Here is a 12,830-nt window from a genome sequence, read left to right as displayed (position 1 = left end):
TGAAAAAGACAAAAATGTCCATAAGGTCGCATAAGGGTCAAAAAATCTCAAAACATGATGCGAACATTTTGCCATGCTGTCCCTGATTGGTAAACTACCTTTGAGCTTTCAACACGTACCCTAATTAATATTCATAAGCCAAGCACGCTTTCCTTCGCATATGCGCAGTGAGTCTACTGCGCAATAGCGGAAAACACAAACATGTCAATGCATGCATTCTCTCACGGATTATGAAGTATCACAACACAAAGGACTTTGTTACCTTTTGTATCCCCTATCTATTTTGTATCTCAAATGTTTTAAAAGTTAACACTGGACAAAACTACTGCAGAAGCGTGGATATTCATTTTAATTTCAGGAGATTTTCTCCTTCCAACAGCGGAACTGAAAAGCATCTGAATGCTAAATCTAATGTTGTCAGTGATGTCTGATGGAGGAGGATTATGTTGGAGATACTGATGAGCTCTATGTTGTGGGGTCTGGACCCCGTGTTCTCAGCATACTCCAAAGTTTACATCACAGGCACCCTACAAATGACAGAGTCTTTACAAGTGCCAGGTACAGTAAAAACTACAGAATTATACAGTTTTACTGTGTTTCTAACAACAACAAAAAAAAGTTTCCATACCGAAGGCTAAAAGCTAATTTCATTATGGACCCTTAATTACACAATTTACAAAGTACTATCTATAATGAATTTGACACACCATTGTTTAGTGCTATAAACTATTTTAAATAATTAATGTGTAATTATTTTACATGCACTTTACTGTATTTATGACCATGTTATTGGAGAGGCTTCATGTAATATTTGTACTTCTACAAATACTTTAGGACTATCTACAGTAAGTGGACTGTGGGCAAAAAAACAACAACTAAAAGCTGATTATAAATAGTCTACAACAAATTAAATGGTGAGCACTCACAGCACATGGCACATACAATTTCCCTTAAGCATTCATATACATTTTAACCTAAAAAGTTTTGTTTAAAATAAAGTTCATGTACTTGCTATTTGTCAACTGCATGTTTTCCCTGCAAATTGATTTTACACTAATGATATGTAGACATGTGAGAGAGCAATATATATGTGAAAAAGCACTACATTTGCTTCAAAGCTTTCATATCTGATGTCTTCTAGGAGTTTATTTCTACAAGACCCACACACTATTCCAGGTCGATGTTCTGGGGACAGTTGTGTACAAGCGGGAGAGAGACGACTTCTACTGCTATGGAGGTATAGTGGGAAAACTTCTACCTTTACTGAATAAATATGTGGAAACCCCTTAAAACACAGTGATTAAAAGCAGTATCACAAGGCCTAGTAATAGGGTGACCAAACGTCCTGTTTTACCAGGACATGTCCTGTTTTCATGTCCTGTCCTGGCCGTCTATTTTGTGTCTTTGATAGATAGTATTTTGTAATAACAATTTTCTATCCATACAGAGGCATAGCCTACTTTAAATGTATTGAAATTAACAAGGCATCTTTGAGTAAAATTCAAGTATCATTTGAGTATCTCATTGCCGGGCCGAGTGTCCTGGTTTTTGGTAATCAAAATATGGTCACCCTACTAGTAAAGAGTATTTAAACCAGTACATAAGTCTTCTTATGCAGTGCTTTATTAAAGCAGAATTTTGTTAAATAAAATGGGTAACCTTGAAAACCTCACTCGACATTAAAACACTAAGTGAAGATAAAAGCAACATAATTAATGGATTGTTTTACTGAAGCTTGTTTGTTCTCTCTCAACACACAGTTGATGTTTTGACTGGTGTCATAAACTGTCTTTGTTGGAAAGATGAGAAATGAGAGATCAGGGAGAGCCAACTAGATGCAAGTCATTTATAAGGAGTCTTTAGACTGCAAGGAATAAAGTCTGTTTTGTATTAAAGCCCATTAAAGGTATAGTATACCCAAAAATGAAATTTCTCATCATTTACTCACCATCATGCCATCCCAGATGTGTATGAATTTCTTTCTTCTTCTGAACACAAACAAACATTTCTAGAAGAATATCTCAGCTCTGTAGGTCTATAGAATGGGACCCAAAACTTTGAAGCTTAAAAAAAGCACATAAAGGCAGCATGAAAGTAATCTATAAGAGACTAGTGGTGTAATCCATGTTTTCTGAAGCGATCTAATATCTGATCTTGATATCTGCAGTCTCCTTGGCGATAATGAGTTTAAGCTTGATTACACTTCCTAGCACCATCTAGCGCTCTGCGCATACTTCGTCCACTAGTAGGGATCCTCTGATCGATTGGCATCGGCCAATATTCACTTCCTATAATACGATCAGTGATAGGCAATTTTGCCATCACATAAACCAATTGCTCACGTCGCAAAAGACTTGCTGCTCCTTTAAGACTTCAGCAACACTGTCATGGCATCACAGAGTGTGGGGAATACTGGCATTGTGTTTTAAGACAACACACTTGATTCAACAGTTAAGAATGATGCTGTGGAAGAGGTATTTGCGAATATGAAAAGCTTGTGTACTGTTAATGCGGCGTTTGACATGCGACAAGGCAAAGGGAATACCGCTCTTCAAAAACTACCAAAGAAAAACTCTCAAAAATAAGCCTTGTGCAACAGAAGGAATAATATTCTGAGTAATTTACCACTGAATTGACATCTTTAGGTCAAGAGGTCTCGAAGTTTAATGTGTATGAACCCGAATATCCAGAGAATGTCAAACGTAAAACTAACTTTCCTGCAGTGTTCATTGCGGCAGCTTCTCAGTCTTCGCCAAGCATAGACATCTTAGTAATAACGGGAGTTACAAGATGTGATGTAATTCAAAAATCTTATTAAATATCTCCTGATTAAATGGCATTAACAATAGTAGCACTCGTAGAGTCCAGAAGCATCCACTCTTACTCCGCTTTCCTTTCATCTCTTGCCCTCATGAGAGAGCGCTTATACAATCATCCAACTAAATGAAAAGGCTGGGAAGGAATTTATAAAAATAATTATTCTTTATACAATGTTTTGATACCATAATATAATGTATTAAATGTAATGCAAAAATAAAATAGAAATAAAAGAATGAATAATGATAATTATATGAAATAGTTTAATTGCACCTATGGGTTATCAATGATCGGTATTGGGATCAGTATCGGCTGATCAGGTGACAAGAAGATCGGTGATCGGTTTCAGTTGTAAAAATCCTGATCACAGCATCCCTATGCACTTGTAAGTGTAATCAAGTTATACATCATGATAATGGCAAGGTGTACCGCTATATTTTGGTCTGTTCTCATCCAAAATTGATGAGATCGATTCAGAACTCATGGATTATACCTGGAGTCATATTAATTACTTTTATGCTGCCTTTATGGGCTTCGAAGTTCTGGCCACTATTCACTTGCATTGGAAGGACCAATAGAGCTGTAATCTTCAAAAATGATTTGTGTTCAGCAGAAGAAAGTCATACACATCTGGGGTGGCATGAGGGTGAGTAAATGATTCACATTAATGCAGTGGATGTATTTAGGCACCTCTAATACATATTCTGGAGGGTTTAACATTGAAGATGAACTCAGAAGTATGAAGGAGACCCAACAAAAAAGCACCATGCTTAAGATTGGAGACCTGCTGAGAGTACGGTGAACCGTCAAAACCTCCAGGGATCATAGGGAGATCAAGGCCGCCTCCTTATATAAGTGAAATGTTCAGGGACTTGAATAACTAGTTGTCAATTCTGTCATGATTTGAATTTTTTCTGGGATGATTGTAGACCAAAACAAATTAACTGCATTAAAACGGAGCAATCTGTCATTCAGTTTTCTTAACTGGTTAAGTGAGTACATTTGCAGAATACATTGATTCAATTTTTACATTGTTTGTCACTATGTTGTTTGTTCTTTTGTCTGTAGATAAAGTGAACGATCCTGTGATGGCAGTGCAGATCACGCATGCTGGAAATGCCTCTGCTGTACATAAAGTGCTATGATCAGCTGTTACAGATGCCAAGTGAGGAACTGGGAGGCTCAGTGTAAGCCAGACAAAATGATAGGTGTGGTTTTTATTTTGTAGTCATCAAATGGGCTGAGCTTTGAATTTACACTTATTTACCTTGGAAAGGGGAAGAAAATGCTGGTAAAGTTTTGTTTGTTCTCTTGTGTAATGTGCTTGTGTAATACATCAAATATACACTCACTGAGCACTTTATTAGCAACACTATGGTCCTAATAAAGTGCCAGATGTGGTCTTCTGCTGTTGTAGCCCATCAGCCTTGAGGTTTGAACTGTTGTGCATTCTGAGATTCTTTTCTGCTCACCACAATTGTACAGAGTGGTTATCTGAGTTACCATAGCCTTTCTGTCAGCTCAAACCAGTCTGACCATTCTCTGTTGACCTCGCTCATCAACAAGGCATTTCCATCTCTTATATAACTATAGAGGCTGTTGTGTGTGAAAATCACAGGAGATCAACAGTTGCAGAAATACTCAAACCAGCCCGTCTGGCAGCAACAATCACACAACGGTCGAAATCACTGAGATCACATTTTTCCCCATTCTGATGGTTGATATGAAGCTGAAGCTCCTGACCCATATGTACATGATTATATGCATTACACTTCTGCCACATGATTGGCTGATTAGATATTTGCATGAAAAATAGGTGTACTTGCATTCCTAACAATATAAAGTGTGTTTCAAAAATGCTTAATGCTTCTTTAAACTGTATTTTCAGGGCAAGTGGGTCCTCAGAGTTCCAGTATTTGGTGTCTCGGTCAGTTTCCAACCTAAAGGAATTCCTTGCAGAAAAAGTGGTGCAGTGCTGTTTCATAGGGTACAAAATCGAAATGCATTAAACCACCAAGAAAACTGTTTTTGTTCAATGTCAGTGCTCCTGGCTGGGGCTACAGCGAGGAATAACGTGTGTTAGGCATAGCAGGGGAGGGTGTGTTGAGCTGTTTGATGGCAGCAGGCGGGAATGATCGTCTGGAGCGCTTTTATGAAGTCTCCTCCGAGACGCTGCTAGTCTGGAGATTCAAGGACAGCAACATATGGGGAGGAGAAGTATGCTAATGAGAATCTTTTCAATGTCTGCCTTAGCGATGAAGTGAGAATGTCTCTTGAATATACCAAAAGCATTTGATGTTGTAAATGTTCTTAATTTGTTGCAATAGAAGTTTTTTGCCAATTGAATACATTTGGGCTGAGTTGGTCACTTTGAATGATGAATCGCATGAAAGTGATCCATTGTGAGGATGACTCATCCATTTTGAGGCATTCCTTTTGTCTGAAGTAGTCAGATGCGCATGGAACCTCATTTTCTACACACATTCGAAAACGTCCGAAAGAGACCCTGAGCGTCCTCCAGGGACAAATATTCTGCAAAATGCGGACACAGAACGAAGTCTACAATGTATGTGCATGCACATGTGCATAACCAAACGAGACAAAGATCTTCTCTCCGTGATCAGGGAAATTTTACAAGAGGATACCAAAAGGGAAAAATGCATGTTTTCATGTGTGTGCATGCTTGCTTTACATACTACTGTAAAAACACACACAATGTTTAATATACACATGTGAGTGGAGAACCCTCTTCATATGTTGCTGTTTTGCAGATGCTGAGAAATTATGCCATGTCCTTAATTTACTGTCCAGTGTTAGACAGCACTACAGCCAATACCTGAATCGTGAGGCTCTGGAGGTTGCTCTGATTTTCATGGAATGCAACAGGGATAAAATCAGCACAACAGAGGCCCACCACATTGTCCTTTAGCATCATTTTTAAAACATTCAATTTAAAAATATTAGCAAAGTGTTATAATTACTTAATGTTGAAATTGCCTCATTATTTAGGAAAATAACACACATTTGATATCTTCTGAAAAGTTGTACAGTTTACCAGCCTGTCATTTACTACTGTAGTTACAATCAGTGGCCACACGAGGTCAGTGTGACTGAATAAATACGCCATAGTTCTAAAACATATGTTTATTATTTTTTTTTTTTTTACATTACATAAAAACTATTTGTAAAGTGTTCAGACACAATCAGGCATCATAGTTTTAACAGTTAAATTTACCATAAAATAATTTAATAGCTATTAATTGTTGTGTACTCGTAATTGCTTTTCATGGTTTAGCATAAAACAATTATGTAGACATATTTGTAATATTATTCTTAATGTTGAAATTACCAAACATTTGATATCTTCTGAATATTTGCAGTTTACCAGCCTGTCATTTATGACTGTAGTTACAATCAGTGGCCACAAGGGGTGAGTGTGAGCCATATATACGTCACTGAATGTTTTTAACATGCATCCGGTAGAGGCATATCATCAATGTGAAATACGACATAGTTTTTTGTATGGGAACCAAATTTTGTAACTTTGTTAAGAATTATGAATTTTTATTTTTATTAAAAATACTTGCATTTAGCTACTTTCTCATACTCTCAGTCTCACGCATACTTTTTCCCCATCTTGTTCACAAGTATATATACATACAGTCTCACTCACACATACACAGAACTGACAAAACAGATGGAACAAACATAACAAACTAAATCAAAGGAAAAACTGCCTAAAGGGAGGTGTGTCAAGAGCAAATGTTGAAGCATACAGAGTTGAAAGAAGAGAAGTCCACATTTTACTCTACAGACTGATCTGGTAAAGAACAAGTTTGCAGCATAATCACACATTAACATTCAGCAGTGTATGCAATAAACAGAATAAACGTTGTTTAAAAACATTGTACACAAGTACAGATGTTGTTTGGTTGGGAAATAAAGTATTTGGTTGCTTAGATGTTGACTACTGAGCTGTTTTTCAGCAGCAATGAATAATTAAGTAATATGGAAGTTAATAGGAGAGTAACTAGAAATTTTCACTTTAAATATTTATATAAATGTAACGCAATGTTATATTCAAATGAAATTTCATATGAACCTTGATAAAACCTATATCTTCACATACAGTTAATGTATATTTTGAAATTCTAAAGAATTTCTACATTTTTTAATAAAAACAATTGACATCCTACATAATAACGTTTATATTTGTTAGTTAACAGGCCATATATATAAATATATACAATTATTTATATATTTTTTCAATTTATTTTTTTACATGTATGATCAGCTATGATGTTATTAATGAGCTACAATATGCTTTTTGATGAAAACAATTATATTATGAATGTTTTATGATCTGAAAACTCCACCGGGTCAAACTGGATCTGTATGCAGATTTTGAACAAAATAGGAGAGTTAAAACACAATCAGGCACATTTAAAATTTACCAACTCGTAAATTTATTTTCATGGTTTAGTGTGAAACAGTTGTGTGGACATATTTGTAATATTATTCTTAATGTTGAAATTACACAACCATTTTATATCTTCTGAATATTTGCATATTTTGCCAGCCTGTCATTTAACAGTGTAGTTACAATCAGTGGCCACACGAGGTCAGTGATAGCCAATTTATAAGCCTCTGTCTATGAGCACATCTGTATCTATGCCGCTTTAACGGAAATCACATCTCGACCGTGTTAATTACAACTGTCCGTGTTATTGCCAGATTATTGGTTGAACGGTATAACATACGGAATTCTTTTTCATTTGTATTTTTTAGATTGCACATTAATAATTATGCATACTTAATCAAATGTCGCCTCACGTCTAGCGTTTGTTACAGTTCTACAGTCTACTTTGTAGTTGTTGCTGCAGTTTTTCCCTTCACAATTGTCCTATTAACGTTTCAGACTTCAACAACCACACAATTTGGAGGCAAACAGGACAATGTCTCCTGTGTAATAATATCCAGTCAGCCTCTCTTTTAAGAAGGAAGACAACTATATCAACTATGATATCAACGCCCCCCCCCCCAAGGCTTTTAAACTGCAACAGAGCCCTTGTCAAGAAGCCCAACCCCACATTTCCCAAATATCCCCCAGTGTGTGTGTGCGCGCGCTTCCTGCCGAGCATTGACTGCGTTCTCCTGCGAATATACTTCGCGGTGAATGCGCCCCGGCCTTTATGACGCGCTCCGCTCACGTTTGAGGAGAACCCCCTGACTTCAGGTAGACCACTGTAGTCCAGACAAAGGACACGCGCCAATCCTCAAGTTAATCGCTCGTGCCTTCATGACGCGTCGATCTGGAATTCAGAATGACTCTATAGAACGCGTCTCGATTCGAATTCAGCTGGAACGCGAGAGAAATGGATATCGGGATTTTCGTTTCCTGCAGTTTTAGACCCTTGTAATTAAAATACTCGATCTTCATCACCATATTACGTCAAGGCGGAATAAACGGACGGGCCGGGGCGCAACAATCGGACGCTTTCATTGAGAAGAAGAACAGCGATATTATTCGAGCGAACGAATTCGTGACTGTCCTTCGCGCAGAGAAGCCCGCGCTTTAATCATGCAGTTTCGGACAGTTTTGGATGTCAAAGTCGTGGATGTGGAGAAGAGGAGGCATCCATCCAAACATTACGTGAGTTGGCTACCTATTTAGGCACCTCTGTTCTTTCTCGAACCTTTTTTATTTTTATTTATTTATTTTTGATCGTTTATTTATTTCGATGAACTCGAATACATAATGAACCGTGTCTGCATTGCCATTTTAAAAGTCCCTGTTCTATTTAAATACGCAAGATGAGTCAGAGAGTTAATGATCGATTAAAGAACTGATCGGTGACGTGTGTGGTTTGATCTGCTAGCGTCATGCATTAAGTGATGTGCTGCAAGGGTCTCACTCTGATTAAACTTATGCATGATGTACAGAGGAACTGTCACACCCCCATGTTGGGCATTTTGGGCCACAACTTCACTGACAGATTTCGGGGTTTAGTGCCCTGAGGAAGTCCCATGTATGGCTAGTACATATTATAAATTAGTGACCGACTAGAATAGATCACATAGGGTGAATTAAGGTAATTTGGTCACTTTTTTGGGGGGCATTCAGATTAACCCATAATACCCAAGTTCACCCTATAAATGCACATTGAAGCAATGTGGTCCAAAAATCTGAGACCACTAGTGAAAACTATTTAGCATTTATTTAGCAACTAATTTAATCAAACTTTTGCCTTAACAACAGCATGCACTGGAGCTTGCATGGACTCCAAGAGTTTGTGCAAAACAAATGTTATTCCAGCATGATATGAGAATTTTCCAAAGAGCATCGCTTCAATGGAAGCAAGAAAACCTGACTTCATGCAAAAGACATAATTTGTTACATTTGATTGGTGACCTAAAATAGTGCAGACTGGTAAGTTATGTACAGTAACTTTTCTTTGTTTTAATATTTGCAAAATCCTAATACATTTGGTCTGTTTCCAGGTTAAAATGCGAAAGAAAATCCAAGATTTTCAACGTGGTTTTAGATTTATAATAAATAAGTCTGCAATAACTTGGTTATAATTGTAACATAATTATATATAGATTTTGTATTTGTCATCAAAACAGCATTACTCCATTTGGATTAGTCAGGAACAGTCAACCAGCTGAATATCCTGTCATATAAGAAGGTAAATTGACATTTTGGTGTCCAAATTAGCTCATAACATTCATCAGCGGTTGGAACGTTTTGTTTTGAATAGCATTTTCAACATAAGCCCTTTATTTCTATCTCTCAACCACTGTGAGCTACACAACTGTTCTCAGTTCAGCATTAATGCTACATCCTCCCCCATAGCTCTCGGTGGAGTTACTCGTTTTGCCATGGCTTCAGTGCACACTCTCAAGGGAGAGTGAGACTTTGGAATATGCATGGCGCTGTCCCACTGGCTAACCCAGATTTTGGAAAGAGAGTAAAAAAAGAAAGGTAGTTGTTCAGTCTCATTAGGAATGTTTGTCAAACAGCACGCTTTCCTTAGAAGAGAGAAAGACACAGAGTAAAGGAGGGGAACTGTGATCCCATGCCCTTGTTTTATTCACCAGATGCGGTGTGACTTCCTCTCATTAAATGGAGACTTGGCTCTATTTAGACAAAGTGCAAATAAAAAAAAACTCTATTTCTTTCATACTTTAAAGACCACATGAAATTGCTTGGCGAGAGCAGTTTTGTTGAGGTATTACTGTATATCCTATTGAAATAGGAAGTTTGGACATATCGAAAGACGTCCTTTTTTTGTTTGTTTTTAAATTGAAAATAGAGAGTAACAGTCTTGTTCCGGAAGTAAAAATCCCATTCGAATGGCGCAACCAAGTCAGCCTCCGTACACTCACAAACTAATTGTATATCTGAATATTTTATCATATACTTTAAATATATTGATTCTATTCTATACCAATTCTAAGCAACAGTTTTTCTAGTTTTCCGTTATTTTTAATCAATTATGTAATTTGCAATGCTTCATGGGATTTTAGTTCATGCCCTCATTAGCCACATTTCCACTATCGGGCCAATTGAGGGCGTGCAAGTGCATGCCAGGGCCAGTTGTGCAAGTGTTTTGCATTCTGAGATGCTTTTCTGCTCACCACAATTGTACAGAGTGGTTATCTGAGTTACCGTAGCCTTTCTGTCAGCTCAAACCAGTCTGACCATTCTCCGTTAAGACGTCATTTGCAATGCTTCATGGGATTTTAGTTCATGCCCTCATTAGCCACGTTTCCACTATCGGGCCAATTGAGGGCGTGAATGTGCATGCCAGGGCCAGTTACGTTCCCACTGTCACTTCTGGGGCTTCGTAGTGCCTCCTCTGAGCTTTCTCGGGGCCAATGGCCAAAGGTTGATTACCTTGGGCCAAACAAGGCCAACCTGGGATTCAGACGGGTTCCGTGTCAAAGGCGGAATTTCGCCGAACTTGCCACGTTATTTATCCTGCGCTCAACGGTACAGGTTCGGGAAAGAAAATATGCGAGTACACTAAAAATCAGTTCAAACGCACAATGGACAAAGCGGTTCACAAAGAAATTAATTTCCATGTTCCAGTGTGAATTTTCATAGACGGTGTGCTGGGACATTGTCTCGCTGTTAGTGGAGAGACCACTTGCGACACCATGGCAGTTACAGTCTGCGAGTTGTCAATGCTAACTTATCTTGCTAGCTAGATAATGTTTACATTCGATATAAACTCGATATTATAGATAACTAAATAAAATGATTCCTCAGCTTGAGCTTCCCTCTTGCTTGTGAAATGGGCAGGTTATGTGACGGTGGTACCGGAGCGGCGTATTAAGGGCAAGTCTTAGGGCAACACTGCAGGGATATTGGCCTGAAAGTGGGAACGCAGATCATTTTTGGTCTTGCGGCATGCGGGCAGAAGCTATTGGCCCTGGCTGGCCGGTTGATAACCCTGTTTTATATTGGGCAAACAGTGGAAAAGTGGCTATTGAAGACTTTTAGTACACAGTCTTGTCTGATTTTCAAATAATTTTTGTTGTGATTCACATCAAAGCTGGTTTGTTTGGCTCATAGCTTAAAACTCATTTATGAATGTTTTTTGAAATCCTTATGGAAAAACATTATTGGAAAAATACATCCGGAATCATGACGGCTGCAAAAAGTGTGAGGGCACTATTGCATACTACATGCTTTAGGTTTAAGTCATTTCCATTAACTGAAATTTGGGACAGTTTCATTCTAGAGATGATTTGTTTGGCCAAAACCTTTGTAGAGCAAGAGTTATTAATACTTTTGGTCCATTTTCCCAGAAGATACTGTAAAAGTTTTTATCGGTTAAAAGTTTTTTTGTCATCATTCAGGGACAACACTAACATGAATTTCAAGCTTATAGACATGGACTAAAAGTTATAATACTCCAGTTTTGATTCCATGGTGTCTTACACTGGTCATGAGCAGTCTTAAATACAACATTAAGATGATACAGAACATACTCACATCCACTTTGGAAAAAGAGCACAGGTTGGTCATCATTAGTCAGCTGATAATTTATAGTCTGAGAATTCAATAAAAATAGGCGGTCATACAATGGAAAAATGTCATGCTTCCAGACAGGAAGCAAACACTGAAACACTCCTCCAAAAGATTGTTTCTATTGTTCCTTCGAAAGAAATCTGTATGTAACATGTTTTCTCACACACAAACACACACACACTTCATTACCGTGCCCTGGTTCCCATCAGAAACTTGCATGTCCGAGATTGTTTATGTATGTGTGTGTGAGTGTTACACCAAGCCGCCTTGAGGCTCTCCCCAGACAATCTGCTGTCTTGACAGCTTTTGTCTGTGACACATTTTCTTTGCTGTTTCCATCTGTTAAATTACTGTTATAGTCCACAGCAAAAATTCATGCCATGACATGCCATGATGAGATTGTTTGGTGTGTATCATGATTATTAAAACACTGTTATTGGCCACAAAAATCTGACAGAAGCCATGAAAATATCGTTTTGATTGGCTTGTATTATATAAACAAATAATTCACCCAAAAGTTAATATTCTGTCATCATTTACTATCATTGATATGTCATGATACATACTGTAAAAGGAGAACAGTTGAAGAATGTTCATGCTATTTGTGTCCATTCAACAGAGTCAGATAGTGACAGGGACTATCAAGTAAAAAAGAAAAAAGAAAGTAGTCCACATGACACTTTTGCTATATTGAACCTTTTCATGAGTAGGATCGAAATTCCCCTGCAGTGCCTCTTGGAGTGAGTTATTTTTGCATGTGACACTGCTCAGCTGGTAGAGGGGGCAGAATGCAGACGAGTGTTTAAAATATTTTATTTTTGTATTTTATTTCTTGTCATAAAAGAAAATACTGTATATAATATAGTAAACATGTGAACAAATGGCTTATGTCTGCTGTACTGTATTTGTTTTATTTATTTAGTTTTTATAGCTGTAAAAAACAAACAAATGAACAAATAATATCAGCAGTCCG

The 12,830-nt window shown here is 37.6% G+C and overlaps 1 protein-coding gene and 1 long non-coding RNA gene across 6 annotated transcripts in view; both read left to right on the top strand.

Annotated features, from left to right (window-relative positions):
- The first annotated feature begins 194 nt into the window (after nt 1-194).
- LOC127644195 (uncharacterized) lies at nt 195-6,343 on the top strand. 3 transcript variants are annotated; one of them, XR_007970626.1, is made up of 5 exons: nt 195-558; nt 835-914; nt 1,142-1,237; nt 3,886-4,004; nt 4,706-6,343. It is a non-coding gene; the product is annotated as an uncharacterized LOC127644195 (long non-coding RNA). The 3 variants fall into 3 exon arrangements; XR_007970624.1 differs by having other exon boundaries at nt 3,886-4,025; XR_007970625.1 differs by having other exon boundaries at nt 3,886-6,343.
- A 1,624-nt stretch (nt 6,344-7,967) lies between these two features.
- Nucleotides 7,968-12,830, top strand: part of LOC127643822 (SH3 and PX domain-containing protein 2A) — a 129,838-nt gene continuing 124,975 nt past the window's right edge. For all 3 annotated transcript variants that reach the window (XM_052126722.1, XM_052126720.1, XM_052126723.1), the window contains exon 1: nt 7,968-8,470. In XM_052126722.1, the coding sequence (XP_051982682.1) occupies nt 8,399-8,470 (72 nt within the window). In that variant the 5' untranslated portion in view covers nt 7,968-8,398. The remainder of the gene's footprint in view (nt 8,471-12,830) is intronic.

This window comes from Xyrauchen texanus, chromosome 5 (assembly GCF_025860055.1).
Source record: "Xyrauchen texanus isolate HMW12.3.18 chromosome 5, RBS_HiC_50CHRs, whole genome shotgun sequence".
NCBI classification, from domain to species: Eukaryota; Metazoa; Chordata; class Actinopteri; order Cypriniformes; family Catostomidae; genus Xyrauchen; species Xyrauchen texanus.
Note: the sequence above shows the minus strand (reverse complement) of the source record. Positions and strands in the feature narration are given on the sequence as shown.